This window comes from Molothrus ater, chromosome 21 (assembly GCF_012460135.2).
Source record: "Molothrus ater isolate BHLD 08-10-18 breed brown headed cowbird chromosome 21, BPBGC_Mater_1.1, whole genome shotgun sequence".
In the NCBI taxonomy this organism is placed as follows: domain Eukaryota; kingdom Metazoa; phylum Chordata; class Aves; order Passeriformes; family Icteridae; genus Molothrus; species Molothrus ater.
Genome location: NC_050498.2, coordinates 9,691,181 through 9,709,011, shown reverse-complemented (window position 1 = coordinate 9,709,011; position 17,831 = coordinate 9,691,181). Strand labels below are relative to the sequence as shown.

At 47.0% G+C, this 17,831-nt stretch overlaps 1 protein-coding gene across 2 annotated transcripts; it reads right to left on the bottom strand.

Moving 5' to 3' along the window:
* Positions 1-270: 270 nt before the first annotated feature.
* Positions 271-17,441, bottom strand: GGNBP2 (gametogenetin binding protein 2). Of its 2 annotated transcripts, XM_036395200.1 has the most exons (14): positions 17,359-17,441; positions 16,548-16,675; positions 12,689-12,769; positions 10,792-11,045; positions 10,089-10,187; positions 7,479-7,592; positions 5,725-5,934; positions 4,592-4,766; positions 3,501-3,695; positions 2,849-2,999; positions 2,482-2,607; positions 2,249-2,400; positions 1,619-1,867; positions 271-934 (listed from the first exon to the last, which is right to left on the bottom strand). In XM_036395200.1, exons 2-14 carry the CDS (start codon positions 16,638-16,640, stop codon positions 731-733), a joined length of 2,103 nt encoding a protein of 700 aa, XP_036251093.1. In that variant the 5' UTR covers positions 16,641-16,675; positions 17,359-17,441; the 3' UTR covers positions 271-730. The 2 variants fall into 2 exon arrangements, with proteins under 2 accessions (XP_036251093.1, XP_036251094.1); XM_036395201.2 differs by lacking the exon at positions 17,359-17,441 and having other exon boundaries at positions 5,731-5,934.
* Positions 17,442-17,831: the final 390 nt, after the last annotated feature.

Genomic DNA, 17,831 nt, shown 5'->3' with positions numbered 1-17,831 from the left:
TTCCAGCTCGTGGCCATCCCTTATCCCAGCTCCTGGAAGCAGAACAGGCACCTGATGCTGAGCAGTGCCAGGTTGGGACCCTGCCACGGACACAGCTGGGCCCTCACAGTCCCTGCTGGGCTGGCAGCAACTCCACATCCCTGGAGGAGCACAGAGCCTGGTTTTCAAGGATCTGTCCTTCCCCAGACCCGCTTTTACTCACCTTACCCCCACCTCCACCCACCTGAACTGCAGGAATTGAGCACTCAGAGTACAAACATAGACACTCACTTTTACTATGCATATTAATAAATATTCTTTATTTAAATTTTTGCACATTGCGCTTTAACATATTACATCCAAAACATTTTGCAAATGGATGTCTACTTTGTAAAATCTTATATTCAGCTCCTTGTCATTCTGTACAGAATTATAGGTACAACATTACTTTGCCACTAGTTTGCTTTTTGTAAGTCTCACAGGAAGAGAAACATTGAATGAAAAGAGATGGCTTAAATTAGAAGAGAGGCTTGCACAGCTACTCAACTAAAGATACAAGCCTGGAGAAAGAACAAAATTAAGGAAATCACCTCCACCAGCCTCCCCCTGGAAAAAAAAAAAAAAACCAAGAAAAAAAAAATAATCACATTAATTTAAGATAAAATTTTGCCGTAAGTCACTAAATTAAGTTTGGAAGGAGAAGGCGCAGTAGTCATCTCGAGTTTCAGTGACAGACAGAGTTGGATTGGGTTCAGTTGGCTCCAGCTGTTGCCAGCCAGCTGTTGCAGACGGGGCCCTTGTGGTCGTTGAGGCGACAGTACTTGTTGAACTTCTCCTTCAGGTGCTGCCGGTACTGCTCCCGGTTGCTGTAGAAAGACTTGTTGTTTGCCATGAATGATTGGATTTCATCCTGGGAGATGAACAGTTCCTCATCAGAAGTGCACTCTGACTCATCCTGCAATGACAAGGGGGATTTCAGAGCTCCAGCACTGCCCTCCTGTGCAGCACATCTGACCCCAGCCCAGTGCCCAGCTGGCTGATCCAGACACTCTGCTCACACAGGGCTTTGCTGGTTTGCGGTGAGAAGCAGCCAATTCAGTCATTAAATGGATCCAAATCTGCTTCAGTCTTCGCACATTCCCATGGGAAGAGGATGGATTTTATTAGAGGGCTTTGGTGAAAAGGTGAGGAAAGAAAAAGGGAAAAAAAGCAGGAAAGCGAGAAAGAAAATTGAGGGGAGGGAAGATGAAAAAAGAAAGGAAAGGAAAAAACAGGGAAAGAGAGCAAAGGATCTAAGTAAGTGGAAGGAGAAGGGAAGGAGAGGAGAGAGATGAAAGCTGCCCAAGGAGCCTGCAGTGGGAAGCCACATTTGAGGCCTGAAGGCAGCAATAATGCCCACTTCATGTTACAGAATAATGCAACCCTTGACAATGAGCACTTGCAACACAAGTTCTGTCACCGCATTCCAGCCACCATTTCTCCTCCTCTGCAAAGCATTCAATTATAAACTTCTCAGGGAACGTGCACGAGGAACTGAACTGAACACTGGGACTTAATTCCTCACTGGGAGTTGAGTTCTCAGCCCCAGAGATTACAGCAAGATGCTACAACCCAAAATTCCAATGCAGCGGTTACTTACAAGGAGTTCCACTAAGCTTTTGGCACCTTTTCCAGTATCAGGGACAAGTGACATTTCTGTAGGTTCTGCAAACTGTGACACATTTTTCATATGCTCAAACCAAGGCAACTGCTGGCCGCTTTTGTCTGCGCTACAGCAGCTCTCAGCGTGTGTGTCTTTGGTCTTGTCGCGGTGAAACTCTGTGTGCGTGAGATTTCCTGAGCTCTCTCTGCTACCTGCATCTGCCAGACAGCTCCCAAGCTTCTGAATCTGGAATGGAAAGGAGCCTGAAATCAACTGCCAGCAGAGTTTCATGTGGAATATTCGAGTTTGAGAAGGAAGCAGAGGGAAAAGGGAAGGTCCAAAGGTGAGTGAGGGTAGATATTTACACTTAAACACGTGCCTGGGGAGCTGGGGGTGGCACATTCACTGAGAGTGAGCAAAAGTGCACGTGCTTAGGACACAGAAGAGACTCCACCACAACCTACTCTAGAGGAAGCACCTCAGTTCCAAAACTTGGGATGACAAGGGAACAGGAGATCCCTGCTGTCCCGTTTTCAGCATAAGTCTCAATCAGAATTTAAAATCCTTCTGTAACTACTTTCAAATGTAAGCACTTAGAGAAGCATCTGGCAGAGCCATGTTCCTTACGTGGTCATTCTCACACTTCAAAGCTTTACTTTTCTTTTTCTTCTTTTTGTTTTTGCCTTTTGTGTTGCTCTCCTCTGCATTAGCCCAGCACTCCACACAGCTGTCTCCATCCTCCTCCTTGTCGTCGCAGCGATGGACGCAGGCATCGTCCCCTGCAAAACACAGCCAAGTTTCTTTTGAGATGCTGCAGATCTGGGGGTATCAAAGCATCATTATCTTCTTCCCAAACCTACCATTTTCATCATGGTTGCAGATGCCCTCAGTGCAGGCCACGTCCGAGCCCTCCCGGGACCCCGTTTCGCTGCCCTCCATGCTCGAGGAATAGCCACAGTCGCTGCCAGTACAGTGTGGAGATAAACCTGAGACAGAGGCCAAAATTACTGCCATCTGTAGGAACTGCTGCACATTCTTTAGTTATGCCTCTAACAAGAGAGAATTCAGAGAACCCCAGACAGGTTTGGGTAGAAAAGGTCCCTAAAAATCCCCTCATTTCACCTCCCTGCCACGGGCAGGGACTCCTTTTTAAAAACAGGTGACCACTGTTCACCCCATAAATGGCAAATGCTTTTTAAAACTGAAAAATACTGAGATTTAACATACCTTTCTTGATTTTAGGTGAGCCTAATAGGGTACCGCTACTAGGACAAGTGCAAGAAGTGCTTTCATTAGTAACAATTACTTCTACACAGTTGTTGGCTTCTTCGGTGCTACCACAGGCTTTGCAGCTGCTTTCCGTGAAGTTTGAGCTCTCCTTCAAACAGAAACAAAACACATTGCAGGCACTGAAAGCAGCTCAGCCAGCACTTTTGTAAAGGATACTCTTTCCATGAGAAAAACCAGCTGACACTGACTGATAACAGCATTGCTTAGAATTCTTCACGAGTACAACACAACTAAACAAAACCCCAACCAATTTACCTTGACCCACAGTCACAGCCCATTAAGGCCAGCCAAGAGATCCTGAATAGTAATTCCACTTAAAGGTTCCCCCTCTCCAAAACCCAATGGTAATTATCTACAAGCAGCATTTGAATCCCCAGGTTCTGAACGACTGGCATAACCTGAACCTCAGATTTATGATTTAAAAAAACCCCACAAGCTGAGGAGTTACAGGTTTACAAAGACTCTGCTCATCTGAAAGAGCATTAAATTCCACCAGGGACCAAAAGACAAGAACATCCCTCACAAATTCTACCATGGAACAGTGATCTGATGGATGAAGCCCTAAAAAGCCCCAGCTAGCCATGTTTACCTTTGCCTGATTGATTTCCTTCTCTTCTGCTGCCTGCAGAGGAGCAGGGATCTCACACACACATTTATTTTTCCTTCTGTTCTTCCGCTTTTGGCGTTTCTTCTCTTGTTTAAGCTCTCTCACTCTCTCTTCTTCTGAAAACTCTTCACAGAGCTGCTCCAATCGACTAATGCCCTGCACTTTTTCCACAGCCATCTGTTTACAAGAGGTTAGATCCAGTTACAGAAGTCATCACTGTTCAAGCTTTTTCATTTATAAAACAGGAGGAGGAAAACAGCCAGGAATGAAATCCTAGTAGCACCACTATTGACTACAGGAGAAAAATGCCCACCAAGATGCAACCACTTGGTTTAGATCGCTGGAAACTCTCATGTGAGGGAGCTCTGGCTTGCACCTATGGCCCAGATTCACATTTTTCAGTGAAGAGTTGCAGATTTTAAGGCACTGTTAGATCTGTGATCTCTGATCCTGTGGGAGTAAAAAACTCCAAGAACTAACCAGCTCAAGGTTCCACTATGATCCTGCCCAAAATGATTTTTCTCCTCCTTCTCTGGTGTCTTAGAGAGAACAGTTATTATGAATGGAAGATGAACATAACAAAAAAGATATCCATGTCATATAAACTGGTGATCAATATTAAGTATTGGTACATGTTAAAGGAACTGTCTAAAGCTCAGGATCCCACAGGATCAGAGTGCATTCAGAACAAGCTGAACACAGAAGTTTGCAATCACTTTTGTAATTCAAAACCACATCCTCCATTTTTACTCATACACCAACCAAAAACTGTTGTAGCCTCAGCTACTTTAAATGCAATCAGGTAGAAAAACAGAATTAATAACACAGAAGGTTCAGTGTACTGGAATGGGCAGCTTGAAAGTAAAAGCAAGCCTCAATCTTTTCTATTCCAGTTTATTCCACATGGAAACACTTCAGTATTGCTGTGCATGGATGTCACACAACTCAACAAGGGATTGACTGCAGCACCCTTGACACTCCTTCCATCCCAGTGCTGAAAAGCAGAAAATGAACCACAGTGACAACAGGCCCAGCAGCTCAGACACAAGTTGCACAAAACTGGATGTTTTTACCTCAAAGCTCTTGCGTAAAGCATCCACCCCCAGGTAAAAGAGCATCTGCCACGTCTGCTCCTCAGCGCGCAGCTTCTGCCAGATGCGGTGCAGCCTCTCGTAGAGGTGGATGCCCAGGCAGGTGAGAACCTCCTCCTGGGCTATGTCTATTGTCTTGGCGTGCCTCTCTCTCCGTCTGGGGGAAAGGGGAACCAAAGCACCGTTAGAGCAGCTAGGAGCCCACCGAAGGATCCAAGCAGGGCTGACGTGTTCTCTGGAGGCACAGCTGCAGCTGTGTTTGCAGGAGCAGCCTGGCAGGGCTCTGCTGTGCTGCATGCAGATGCAAAATAGAAAGGAACAGGTCAAAGCCACCGCTGTGAAGCAGCACTGTGCATTGCCACCTCTGGCTTCAGGCGCCATATCCTGCTCTTCCTACGAGGGGATCAAGAGTTTAAATGCCAGAGATGCAATTCTTTTGTGTCCTAAAATTTGCTGGAATTCACAGCAATTATTTCACCATCAGTTAGTTTGGGCTGAATAAACACACAGGGAATTTTGTACATTACTTACCATGCTGAGTAAAAACGTTTCAGTATTAATCTGTTCATTATCCATCTATTACATATCAATCTGGTCAATCTGTTAAGATAAAACTACTATGAAAGGATTTACCCTCCTCATTAAACCATTGTGACTGAGCTTTAAAGGTACTGAGGTTGGAACTAGATGATCTTTAATGTCACTTCCAACTCATTCTATGATTCTCCAATACTGAGCTCAGAACTTTTCACCGGATGGTTTTAAGACACTTAAAAAAAGGTTCATAAATACACAAATGGCAACAAAACCAACTTGGATACTTGGCATTTGGCAAAACTCAACCAAGGCTCTCTTTCTATTTCGCATATTTGAACACCTCAGTGGACAAGCAGGCAGCTGAGGGAGTGAACAACCAACTGGAAGACATTTGGTCACTCCTTCCAAAGCACAGCCGGAACCTTCCAAGCGCTCTCTCCGAGCCTACACCACTACGGATATCCACAACCACGAGTTCATCACACAGCAAAGAGGCAAAAAGCCACTTTGGGCAAAGACATTGGAGAGTCAAATAAAGAAGCAAAGCGCTAGATAGCCCACTCTAGCCAATTACATACTCATACCCTCCTGCGAACTCGGGCTCGGCCCGGCCCAAGAGGTGCGCGATGAAGTCGGTCTCGCAGCACACGTGGATGTGGCGCTCGTGGGGGCAGCAGCGCAGCCCCTCGTACAGGGCAGCACAGTAACCCTTCTCCTTGCTGCAGTCCAGCTCCCCAATCAGGATGTTGTAGGCACGCAGCACTTTGTTCTTGCAGTCGGTGCAAAACCTGGGGGGAAAGAACAGGATCACGCTCGGTTCGCCCAAACGCGCTGGGTGAGCGGTGATGTGCCTGAGCTGGGGTGTGAGAGAGCTCTGCTGCTGCAAAAATGTAATTATTATAGTATTCTTATTATAGTAATTAGTATAGTATCTTCTGGCTATGATCCACCTAAATTGACCACGAATTATCCCATCTATTCTACATTACTAACCTGGATATCAAACTTCTGTCCCCCAACCCATGGAGCGGAGCCCACCCAGCAAATCCTTGATTTGAAGAAATTCCCACACGGAATTCAACTCAAAGATCAGAAATCTCAGCAGTGAGCAAGTGCTGCAAACCAGGGCGAAATCTCTCTCCCAAGTAACACACACCACACCACCTTCTAGCAATTCTTTCAAGTGTACTCAAGTGAGTGATAAGAAACAAGGCAAAGTATCCTCTGGTGCCTGCTGTACAAGAATGATCCTTGTTTCCACTACAAACATATTTTGAATTATTAGATTACTGTGCTGATGGCCAAACGAGGGTTATTTATAACACAACGTACTCATTTTAAACATGTGACAGCTCATGTGTGACAGGAGTATACTTATAATTAAAATCCAAGCAAATTAAGCTCATTCTGTGTCATAAGAGGAGTAACCTTCAAGAGGCCACAAGATCTCTTGCTGGATGACTCTAAAAATGCAAGTCAGACAAGCTGCTCACATTTCAGCTCAAAGCTGGCTCCCCATGCCAGCTCTGGATGGTGTTTTTCCCTTTCCTAGTGTCTCCAGCCATTTGACAGCATTAAATCAAACATATTTCGCTGTTAGACCTACAATACCTGTCTGCTTTCCGCGGTGGAAGGAGAGAAAACAGCAGTATTATTGCAGGTTAGCACCAGGAAGGCAGCCAAGGCAGTGTTTAATGTCACAGGAGATTAAAGTTATTTTGTTTCCAAAGTGTTATTTCCACAGCACCGCCACCCCCGCGCCCATCTGTGCCCCTACAGTTGATATCAGAACCTTGAGACTGCTGGAAATTAAAACTTTTCAATCAGCACGGCAGGTCCTGTGCACATGCAACTATAATTTAATGGTTTATTTCTGCCCTGCAAGAGAGATTTAACAGCACCACAAACAAGTGGTTTAAAACAGTGCTTTAAAGGCAACACCAAGCCCAAAATCTGCTTGCACTAGTGCAGCTCACGGGATTCTGAAATGGCACAGACTCCCTGAACACCTGAAAACAGGCACAGCCCAAGGGCAGTGAGAGTGAATGAGAACACACAGTTTCTAAACATTAAACTGTAAATCATCATTTAATCCTTGCAAAAAAAAAAAAAAAAAAATGAAGACAAGCATCTATGACTTCATCAGAGGTCTCCACATCTTCCCTTTCATTAAGCACAAAGAATATTCCTCCATCTTTGGCAAAGTCCCCCATCAGCACCTTGCTGAGCTGGCCAGTTTCACAAGAAAAAGCCCTCTCCACTGTGAACATTCTGGCCTCACAAAAGCCTCGTGTTTCCCCCCAGGAAGGTGTGCTGTGCTCCCCTCACGTACCTGTGTTTCCGTAGGTAGGTTTCTAAGGTTTCTAGGAGGCAGCTGGAGTCGATCAGAACCACTTCATCCCTGCACTCCTGGGACATCAGCTCCCACACGTCCATCCAGCAACCCCTGCGTGAAAACGACACCAAACTCTTCCTCACCCTGCTGGGGGGCAGCAAAGAAGCCCAGCAGAGCCTCATTCTTTACCTGACTGCTCCCTGGGAAGGTCCATAGCAGAAAATGATGCTACACTTGTTCTCTTTCCTCTTCCTGTCTTCTCTACTTTTCTTAACTGCTCTTAATTTCTTTGAACTGAGTCTGCTACTGCTCCTTTCACTGTCACATAGTATTACCAAACATTTTTCAGACCTATAACATATATATTATCAGCTAGTTATTCTTCCTAAACAAGTCCCATGGAAAATGCTGCTCTGTTCCTTAATTTTATTTGAATTCTTCATAGGTTAAGCCTTTCTATCTATGAAAGTTTGGGTCAGAACTGAGATGCAAATTTTGCTGTCCATGTTTATAACCCAGACTCACCATGGCTTTCTAATGTTACAGCTGCAAACCAGGTGTGATTTTCAGAATATTACTTTAAATATAAACAGATACAAGTTTTAATCAGGTGAAGATAATTCAGCAAAATAACAAAAGAAAACAGCAAAACAAAAAAAAAACCCAAACAACTTTCACCATAAAACACCCTACCCTAAGATTTCAAAAATCTGTTAGAATATCAAAGTAACTTTACAACCCCCATTTGGATGTGCTAAAAGTGACAAAAAATGGACTTTAAATAACAAGTCATGGTTACTTACAGGCTTGTGTACACTTGACACCTTATGAGAATGGTCATTTCTGTCTTATGGACGCAACAGAGCAGGAAAATGGGAAGCAGCAGCCCTGTTTCCTAATTAGAGGAGTTCTGTGTGCCATTTCCCAGTTTGCCAGGTCCTAGGGCTTGCATTCTGGAGAGTTTCAAATGCTCCTGAGTCCCAAACAGAGCTGAGGAGCCAAAAGCCAGGCAGAGGCTGAGGACATAAGTAACCCTGGAGTGGCATTAGCTGCTTACATAACTCCTCTAATTAAACACACAGCCCCAGCTCAAAGCCTTTTTGTGTGGAGGAAAGGCCCAACAGATGCAACTCATCTGAAGAGTTTCTTGTGAAGATGTGGAGCAGGAGCTCCACGTTGGTAAATGAAGTTTGTTCTGTGACAGCCGGGTGCCCCCACAGCCCAGCCAGAGCCTGTCTGTGGCCACTGCAGGCAGATTTATTTGAATTTGTATCAATGCTGATACACTCTGGGTTTCAGCTGAGGAGGGGAGGGCAAGTTCAGCTTCTTTAGCAAACTGCACTGCTTGTCCACAGGCCATGTTCTCTGGTAACCCCCCAGGTTTTACCTGCAGAGTATAAAATATTGCTCCTCCTCATATTCCCTGTTAACCTGCCAACATCCAAAGGGGGTTTATTCCAGCATGAATTGGGGAAATAAAAGCAGCATTTTCCTCTCTATTCATTCAGCTTCAGAATTGTTCTACCTTGCCCAAGTGCTAACTGCAGGTTCCACAGCACCTGTTCTCACACAGAAAAGATTAAGCTTACTAAATATAAAAAAAACCCAAAACCCACTTTCATGATGCTATGAATTTGCTTTATTTAAAAAAGAAATAAATATATCTACACCCCTGTACTCTCAGGACCTCGTGTAACACAAGCTTTAAACTAATTTCGTGAAAGGCCTGTAACCAAAATATAATAGAAGATAATGATTAGTTCCCAGTATCCTCCTCAAGCAGCACAAGCAAAAATCAAGTGTCAAATTCCACATGCATGGTATCCCAGGGGATTTAACTAAACCCAGGAGACTCCAATCTGCATAGAAAAATACATGTCCTGTAACTGGAAACCATGAGCAAGCTTTCACAGGTTGGAGGCTTAAGCAGCAGCAGAACACAGCTGAAAAAAAATGGTCCAGACACTCCAATTAAGCCCAAGAGACTAATTTATTGGTCATCATATTAAAAAAAAAAAAAAAAATAAAAGGAGCCACCCCACAAACAAGAAACCTCCCTAAAATCCACAATAGATTTACAGGGAGTGTTTTTCTGCTTAACCAGCTGGAATAAATCATTTCAACTTCAAGACAGAGGCATATATGCATATTGTTCAGTGGTGTATTCAAAACATGCTGTCACTTTTGAGAAAATACATTTTATGGAGTTCCAGTTTTAACCCTGCATCCAACCACAATAAAGCCTTTGGTTAACAATTGTGCAAGGCATTTTTAATAATCCCAAGTAAAATGATGTATATTTATTTAGCATGTACCATTTGAAAATCTGCTGAGCAACCATTTTGGTCTAGAGCACAGAAACCAGTTTGTCTTTCTAATAGCATTGTTTATATCACAGTGCAGAAGCCATCCATGCCCTGAGCATGCCCAAAACTCCTGGTGCTTCTCTTCCTCTCCCCAGCGACTATTTAGGTCTGCTACAATCCAACTGCTACTCTGGCAAGCAGATCAGAGCATAAAAATTGATCTCAGTGCTTAAAAATAAATTAGTCTCAATACTTTGCTCCTTTAAAATATTTCAATTGTGCATGTTAAACACAGACTTACCCCAAAGGTTTTGGTTTGTGTGTGTCCAGGGAGTGTAGCTGACACCTTTTGTTCTTCTTACTTTTGGGAATTGCATCAATCATGTCATTCAGTTTGGACCTATGGAAAAAAAAAAAAGTGAGGAACTTCGTATTCTGAAAACCACTGGATCAGGTTGCACTACCTCACTCTCCCCACCTCAATCTCAACTCTGCACTAACCTTCCCTACTTTTCCTGCTAACTGGAGCAAGAAGAACAAGCTGAAGCCAACTGGAAGGCCAAGACACACTGTGCTGAGCACTCCCTGTTTGCTCTGCTGACAGCTCAGGAACTAATGCCATTGTGCTCACCAAGCCCAGAAGGTTTCACTTTCTCAGTGTTACCTTTCTACCCAAGTGCAGCCAACTTTGGTGGAAAAAATTACCACTTTTATTTTATTTACAGGCCAATTAGTGAGGCAAACACTCTCCTTCCAGAGACCACGAAAACCCCGCCAGCGCCTGCATCAGATTAAGGACTAAACATTAAACACTGGCATCTTCCAACCGCAATCACGGCACTGCAACTGGTGCTACCAAAGATTAGGTTTGCTTTCCCCCCAGTTTAGGCAACAAGCAGCTGCCATTATGGATGTTGAAGAGGAGAATGTGCTGTGACAACTCAGCATCACCACCAAGGCGCCGCAGAGAGCGGGGATGGCGCGAGCAGCCGGCAGCCACTGACCCATGCACGTAGAAGAGCGTGTAGAGCTTCTTGGCGTCAGTCATGCAGCTGCGGGTGACCGAGAGCACCCCCTTGGGCCCCACGGTGAGGGGCTCCAGGGCAGGGTTCCCTGACTCCACCAGCTGGGAGAAGAGGCGCTCCACGCTGCGCCGGCAGCCCACGCACGGCACCAGCTGCGACAGCGCGCTCAGCACCTCCCGCGACGTCACCATCATGGCAATGTTCAGGTCCTGCTGCTTCAGCATGCTGTGTCTCTGCAAAAACACCACAAAAATCAAATCATTCCACACTTATTCTCTGGTTTTTTCTTCTCTTCATTGCCTCCTTTCACCGCAAATGCTCCTTCAGAATAACCGTCCCAAGAACGGGATGGTCCCAGAATAACCATCCCGTCCCAGTTGGGAAATTCTTTGTCTCCACCTCAGCACAGATGTTGTAGGAAAAGGTCTCACACACACCAACTGCAAGTTTTCATCTTCTACTCACACTCCTTTTGTCTTTGGCACACTGAAACTCATAAACTCTCGTTGGCATTTATGGAAATCTCATTTACAACCAGCTCGTTCTGCTCATGAAAATTTAGCAGTATTTTTCCTGGAAGGCTAAAAGCCATTTCCCATTACATTCCTACTAGCTGGAATTAAAGAAAGCACACATTACTACTCATGGTGAAGCCTTTGACTTCAGTAGTGAACACCCAATGTGTGCTATGAATAGAACACTAATGAGAACACCTTCTAATATTGCTGACGTCAATAAACAGTTGTAGATGTGTCTCCTGGCCCCTGTGTCAAACACATCCAGGCACACGTCCTCACAAAAAGCACATACCCTTCTAGTCCTCCCTGCTGAATTACTGCCTTGGCTTTCAGCAGCACTGGAGTGCCACCAGCAGAGCTGTGCAGAGCAGAGTGTCCCTTCCTCACACCCCAACACACAAACCCACCCTTGAGTTGTATCTGCACTGGCAGTGTCACACCACCAGAGAATTCTCTGCTTTATTGTCACATCACACCACTCAAACACTCCCCATGCACAAAGGACTTGCCACAGCTTCTGGGGAAGGGAAGAAAAGACCACACGATACTGCAGAACTCCCATCCACTGAAAAGAGCAAGTGCTCTCAGCTCCTTCTATGCAATGTGGAGAGCAGAGGTACCATCAGGTAACATTTAAGGTTTGTGCTCTTAGAGGAAGGCCCATTAAATCACCTGCCAAGCACTATCACTGTGCAATAACCCTGTTTCCTGTAATTAATTGCAGGAGCCACAGCAAAGCAGGAACGAGCTATTTTCACAACCCAGCTGCACTTGGCATGCAGCACATGTCTGCACTGCTGCTGTCAGCCCTGAGAGAGGCAACCCTGCAACTGCAGAGCAGCAACCTCTGCCCCTCTGCACACCAAGTGGCACCACCCTGCAGCTGCTGCAGGTGCCACGGAATTTGGCACATCAGTTTCTAGGATTAAAGTTTCTGGGGTACCACAAAACCAATTCTCACTACTTATCTCTATAAAGTCCACAAATTGGCACAAAAATTCTACCCTGGTATGGGCACTAATCATAAGAACCCAACCTCGAGCAATCCACACTTCCACTTGAAAGGGTGGCTCAAAAGTGCTCAGAAAAATAAAAATCAGGATGTATTTAGAAGCTGCAGCTGCCACAGTGAGTGCTGAGCTCCCAGCCATGCAGCCATTGCCTCCTGACAAGACAACGTGCAATAAATGCTGAGGAATCCAGAGCACAACTGAGCCCAGTGCACTTTGGTACCAACGTGCGATTGCTCCCAGGTGCTGACGTGTCTGAGGCATTCCAGGAGTCACAACCTCCTGGAGAAGCAAAAAACACCAACCTCAGGAAAGCAGAAGTCTCACTTCTCAGGAAACATGATTTACCTGGATGAACTGCTTCAGTTGTGTGCTGTTATTCTGATGTCCATCGAGGTTCAGCACATTATCAGGAAATTCCATCACCATCTATACAAGAGAGGAAAAACAATTTAAAGAGGAGCTTCAGACAAAACAAACAAATGAAAAAAAAAGCCAAACAGAGCATTAGTTGCTTTACTTTCTTGGGGGAAATAAGACTGAAATTATGTTAAATGCTCGTTCTTTTCACATAATTACTGGAGCTTGGGAAAGGATAAAAGTAACTGTGTCAGATAGTGAACGTCTCAGCAAAGCAATAAATGCTTCATTAATATAATGTTCTAGAGGCAGTTTATAAATGACAAGTCTTAAATAGCTGTTAGAAAGCAAAGGTTGCTAAATGGACCATCAGTGTTTATATCATCATCTGTGTGACTTGAGACCCTGCTTCAGCTTAAAAAAAAAAAAAACAAAACAAAAAAGCAAAAAAACTTCAACACACTGAGAACCAAATGGACCCAACAGCTTAACTCAATTTATAAAGCTCTGAGGAAACAGTCACAACAGTTTAATGACAGAGTCGACTCCTCCAAAGGCTAATTTCAAACCATATTAACCCAACAAGGTACTCCAAGGCATAGTTTGCTTTGTGTGATTGCAGCTGCAACTCTCAAGAGGCTCAAAGCAAAATGTTAAGCCTACAGAACAATGTGATTACTTGTAAGTAATTAATAACATTTCTTATCAAATTACTGAGAAACAAAGCGGGCAATTTCTTGGGAGGAGGCAGGAATCAGCAAAGTAACTTTCAGTCAAAAACCCAACTGTGCAACCACGGAATAAAATGAAAGAACTAGAAAAATGTGTAAAGCCTGGCTGAGTTCTCTTCCCTGTCCAAACTGAGAGACAGGGAATTTGTCAATATGAACACTGAAAGCTCACTGTAAAATCTAAAAGGCAAAATAACAACTTTGGTTAATAACCCCAATGCAAATGAACACCAAATAAAACCGTCTGATTCAGCCCTTCTCCTCCTTCCACCTCCCCTCAGCTGTCTAGGGAAGGCAGAATTCCCTGCTGCCTGCCCGATCACCAACACTACCTCCAGAGCACTCTCACACTCACTGCAGGCACCGAGCACCACTCCAAAATAAACAGCATTTCTCTGAGAACAAGGCACTGTTTTGCTGTGCCCCAATCTGAGCGTTGGCACAGCTGCCTTATCTCTGTGCAGAGCAGAGCCAATCCTAAGCCCAGCTCCCCTTCCAGCCTCCCTCACCCCCGAGCCATCCACACCAGTTTCTGCTGCAGATTTGGAGGTTTCCTACACCACTAATGTGGTGTTTCTGCGGGCCAGGAGCTACAAGCAAAAGTAAAAGCTCTATCTGCTAATAACAGAGACAAGAGATAAATCTGCCTATTTCTCCCCCCTCACCTTCATCTCCCACTATCAGACAACACCCTGAGGTATTTTGTACGACAGAGCAAAAGAATCAAAGACTAAATTAATTCATGTGTCTGATCAGATTTTATTAAGTGGTTAAACATCAACCACCATCACACCCTGAACTGGAAGGGAAAAAAAAAAATCCTGTAATACCACATCAAATGGAATGCCTTCTAGAAACCATAAAAGCTGCTTAAGAAATGAAAAGGGTTCAGTACTGAAACCTCCTTTAATTTCTGGCTGAGCCAGAAGGAACAGGGAAGTGAGGTGGTGAAGAATCCACCCAGGGCAGCAGCATCTGCCTGCACCTGAGCTGCTTCCCGGGCTACTACAAAGCAAATTCCAGATGAGGAGCACATGGGCCATTCACTCCTCATTTGCAATCACTAATCACTGATTCCACATTTAAGGCACAGATTAACCCTTTCAGCTGACTGCTCCCACTATTTTTAAAATTTGAGTTTTCAAAGAGGTAACAGAAGCCAGTCACTATCAATAACCACCATTAAAGATAGTGCTGCAGATGTAAAATTCTGTTTCAAAGACAGCTGCATGTCTTGTAATAGCTCTCATTAAGTATTTAAAAAATAAATTATAGATGACAGACAAGGAAGCTCAGGGTTCATTCACTTGCTGCTGCAGATTTTTTTTAATAAAAGCCTCCAGAAACCACCTAGAAATCCAAACACTTTGTAACAACAGCAACAGAATGACAAAAAAAAAGAAAAGGACACAAGGTAAGATTTCTTCATGGTGAGGATGACTTGCACTTGCATAAATGCCTTTTCTCCAGATGGATATAAAACTGGTTTACAGCTAGAGGACCCTTTCAATCATGAGGATGGTGTAAAAAGCAGAAGGGCAGCAACAACACAGTGCAATTACACAAAGTTTGGGCCTGGTATTAAATTCTGGGACTAAACCACAAATGGCATTTTAGGTTTGCTGAAGTCATCCACCTGGTAGAGCTGAATTTTCACTCTCAACCTATTACACACAACAAAAATAACAAGAGCATGGCAATCCTACATGACACAAACTAATGGGTAATGTTCATCAGGAGTCCAGGAAGGATTAAAAAAATAACAAAACAAAACAAACAAACAAACAAAAAAAAAAAAAAAAAAAAAAAAAAAAAAAAAAAAAGAGAGAAATCCAAGAGCATAAAACCACATGGAAAATGAATGGGCAAAACAGCTTTCAAGGTGTGGCCAAGACACCAAAAAACTCAAACTTGCACTATTCCTGCACAGTCTGGGTTTTCCAGGTCATCAGCCCCCCAGGAGAGGCAGATACTGCTTTGGACAGCTTGAGGGGAAACTCTGCCTAATTCTGAACACAGCTAACCAGAGAGAAGCCAAAACCAGGGATTATATTTGGTAAATTAATAATATGCCACCATTCACATTGATCAAAACTAAAATACAGCAAAAGGACTTCCTGCAAATGCTGCAAAAGCAGATGGGGCCTGTCTGAGGACATCCAACACTTTTGTTCTGGAAGGTGGAAGAATGGTTTGGGTTGGAAGGGACCTTGAAGATCATCCAGTTCCACCCCCCTGCCATGTGCAGGGACACCTTCCTTAGCTGATAAAACTCAGGGATTCTTCCGTCCTAAACATTAGATTAGGAATTTAAATCACTTAAATTTCACATCACTTAAAGTAACAACAGTTACTCTTCCACTATCAAGAGAAATCAAATATGAATCATTAAGATACCAAATTACACTAAGTGCAATATTATTTTCAACACCTTTTCCTGCTTTATTAAAACAAGAGCAACTGGCTAGTTAGAGATTTTTTTTTCCATTTGCTCCGTGTTCTCCTCCAATGCAATTTTTGAACCTTCCTCTAAACTCACGAGGAGAAGGACCAGAGAACCTCCGAGGTGGCATTTAGCTGATTTTTCCACTGAATCTTCTGGAAACGGCCAAACCACGTTTTCCAACTCCCAGCAACACCCCGAAATGGGAACTCTCAGATTTGTTACATTTCTGCAGACTCGATAAGCCTGACTTCACGCCAAAGCCCTCGAAAACGCCTTTAGCCTTTTCTTGCCTGTCGGAGAGCAGAACAATCAGCCGGTTTTAAGCCGGGTTTAACGTTAACATGGCTCCCTTCCTTCCCAGCAGAAAAATGGCTTTGCTCCACCCTTGAGCACCGAGCCACGCTCGTGGCTCCGGCACAACTTGTGCACAGGCCCCGGCACGGCGGTAACTCCCTCATTATGCGGCTCGCCCGCTCTCAGAGCCGGCCATCAGATAAAAAAAGTTGCCACATTCAGCTCTGCTAACCCCAAGTGTTGCAAAGTCCCAAAGATTAACGCCGCGGGAGCCCGAGGAGGAGCCAGCGAGGCCCGGCGAGGAGGAAAGGCCCGGCCTGGGGAATTGCAACACGCGGGAGGCGCGGGCGCAGCGGGACGGGCGGCGGGGACTCACCGTGAGGGTGTCATCGATGTAGAGGGGGATCTGCCTCTTCTCGAAGGGGAACTCCTCCTCGCCGTCCCGGCACACCGCCACCAGCCGCGCCATCGCTGCTGCTGCTGCCGCTTCCTCCCCGCTCCAGCCTGCGGGCGGCCCCGGCCGGAGGTAAACACCCGCCGCGCTTCCCCGCCACACTTTCACCAGCAGCCGGCACCCAGCCTGCGCTCCCCATCGCCTGATTCACCACGCCGAGCCCGGCCCACCCACCCCGCCGGGAGGGGACCCGCGCGGGCCGGCAACGGGCCGGGAATGCGGCAGCACACGGGCACGGCGCGGGGGGAGCGCGGGCAGAGCCGCGGAGAGCCCCGGGGAGAGGGGGAGGTGGAGATCAGAACGGGGAGACGGAGCCCCGGGCGGGGATGGAGATGGAGCCCGCGGGGGAAAATGGAGCCGCCACGGGGAGATGGAGCCGCCACCCCCCGCCCGCCACCGGCCCAGCGCGGCCGCCGGGACCCGCCCAGCCCGGCGCGGCTCTGCGGCTCCTCCGCCGCCCCCGGCCCGCGCGGGGGGAGCCCAGCCCAGCCCGGCGCTGCCCCGGGCGCCCCGCGGAGCAGGCTCCAGCGCCCGCCCCGCCGCCTCCCCGCGGGCTGCAGCCCGGCTGCCCCGGCAGACCCACCCCTTCCTCCCGTTGCTGCGCGGCCTCGCCCGGCTCCCCACGCGGGGCTGCGCTGGCGGGGAGCCGCCCGGCGCGGCGGGGAGAACCCCATGCTGCCGCCCGTACCCTCGCCCCCCCGGGAGCGCTGCCCCGCGGCCGGCGGGCCCTTACCGGCTGCTGGCGGCGCTGGGCGGCCCGGGCGCTGTGACAGGCGGGCGGCACCGCGGGTCCCGGAGCCGCCTCCTCCCTGCCCGCCCCGGGGCCGCCCCGCCCCGCTCTCGCGAGAGCCGCGGGCACCGCCCGGGCCCACCCCGGGCACCGGCCTGGCCTCGAGGCCGCGGGGCGCTGCGGCCGCTCCGGGCGGCCGGGAGGGACGCGGGGCTCTGCCCGGGGGCGTCGGGAACGGCTCCCGGCGGTGCCAGGAACGGCCCCCGGGCCGGCGGTTGGGCCGGGAGCGGGTGCCGGCCCCGGGGCGTTGGGGGTTACAACGAGCGGGGCCGGGCCGGGCGTTACCGCGGGTGCGAACGGCCCCGCCGGCAGCGCGGGCTGATAAAACCGCGCTGAGCTCAACGCTCTGAGGCACGGGCGGGTTTTGGGGTGTCCTGTGGAGGGATAAGCGCTGGACTCGCTGTCCTTGGGGCTCG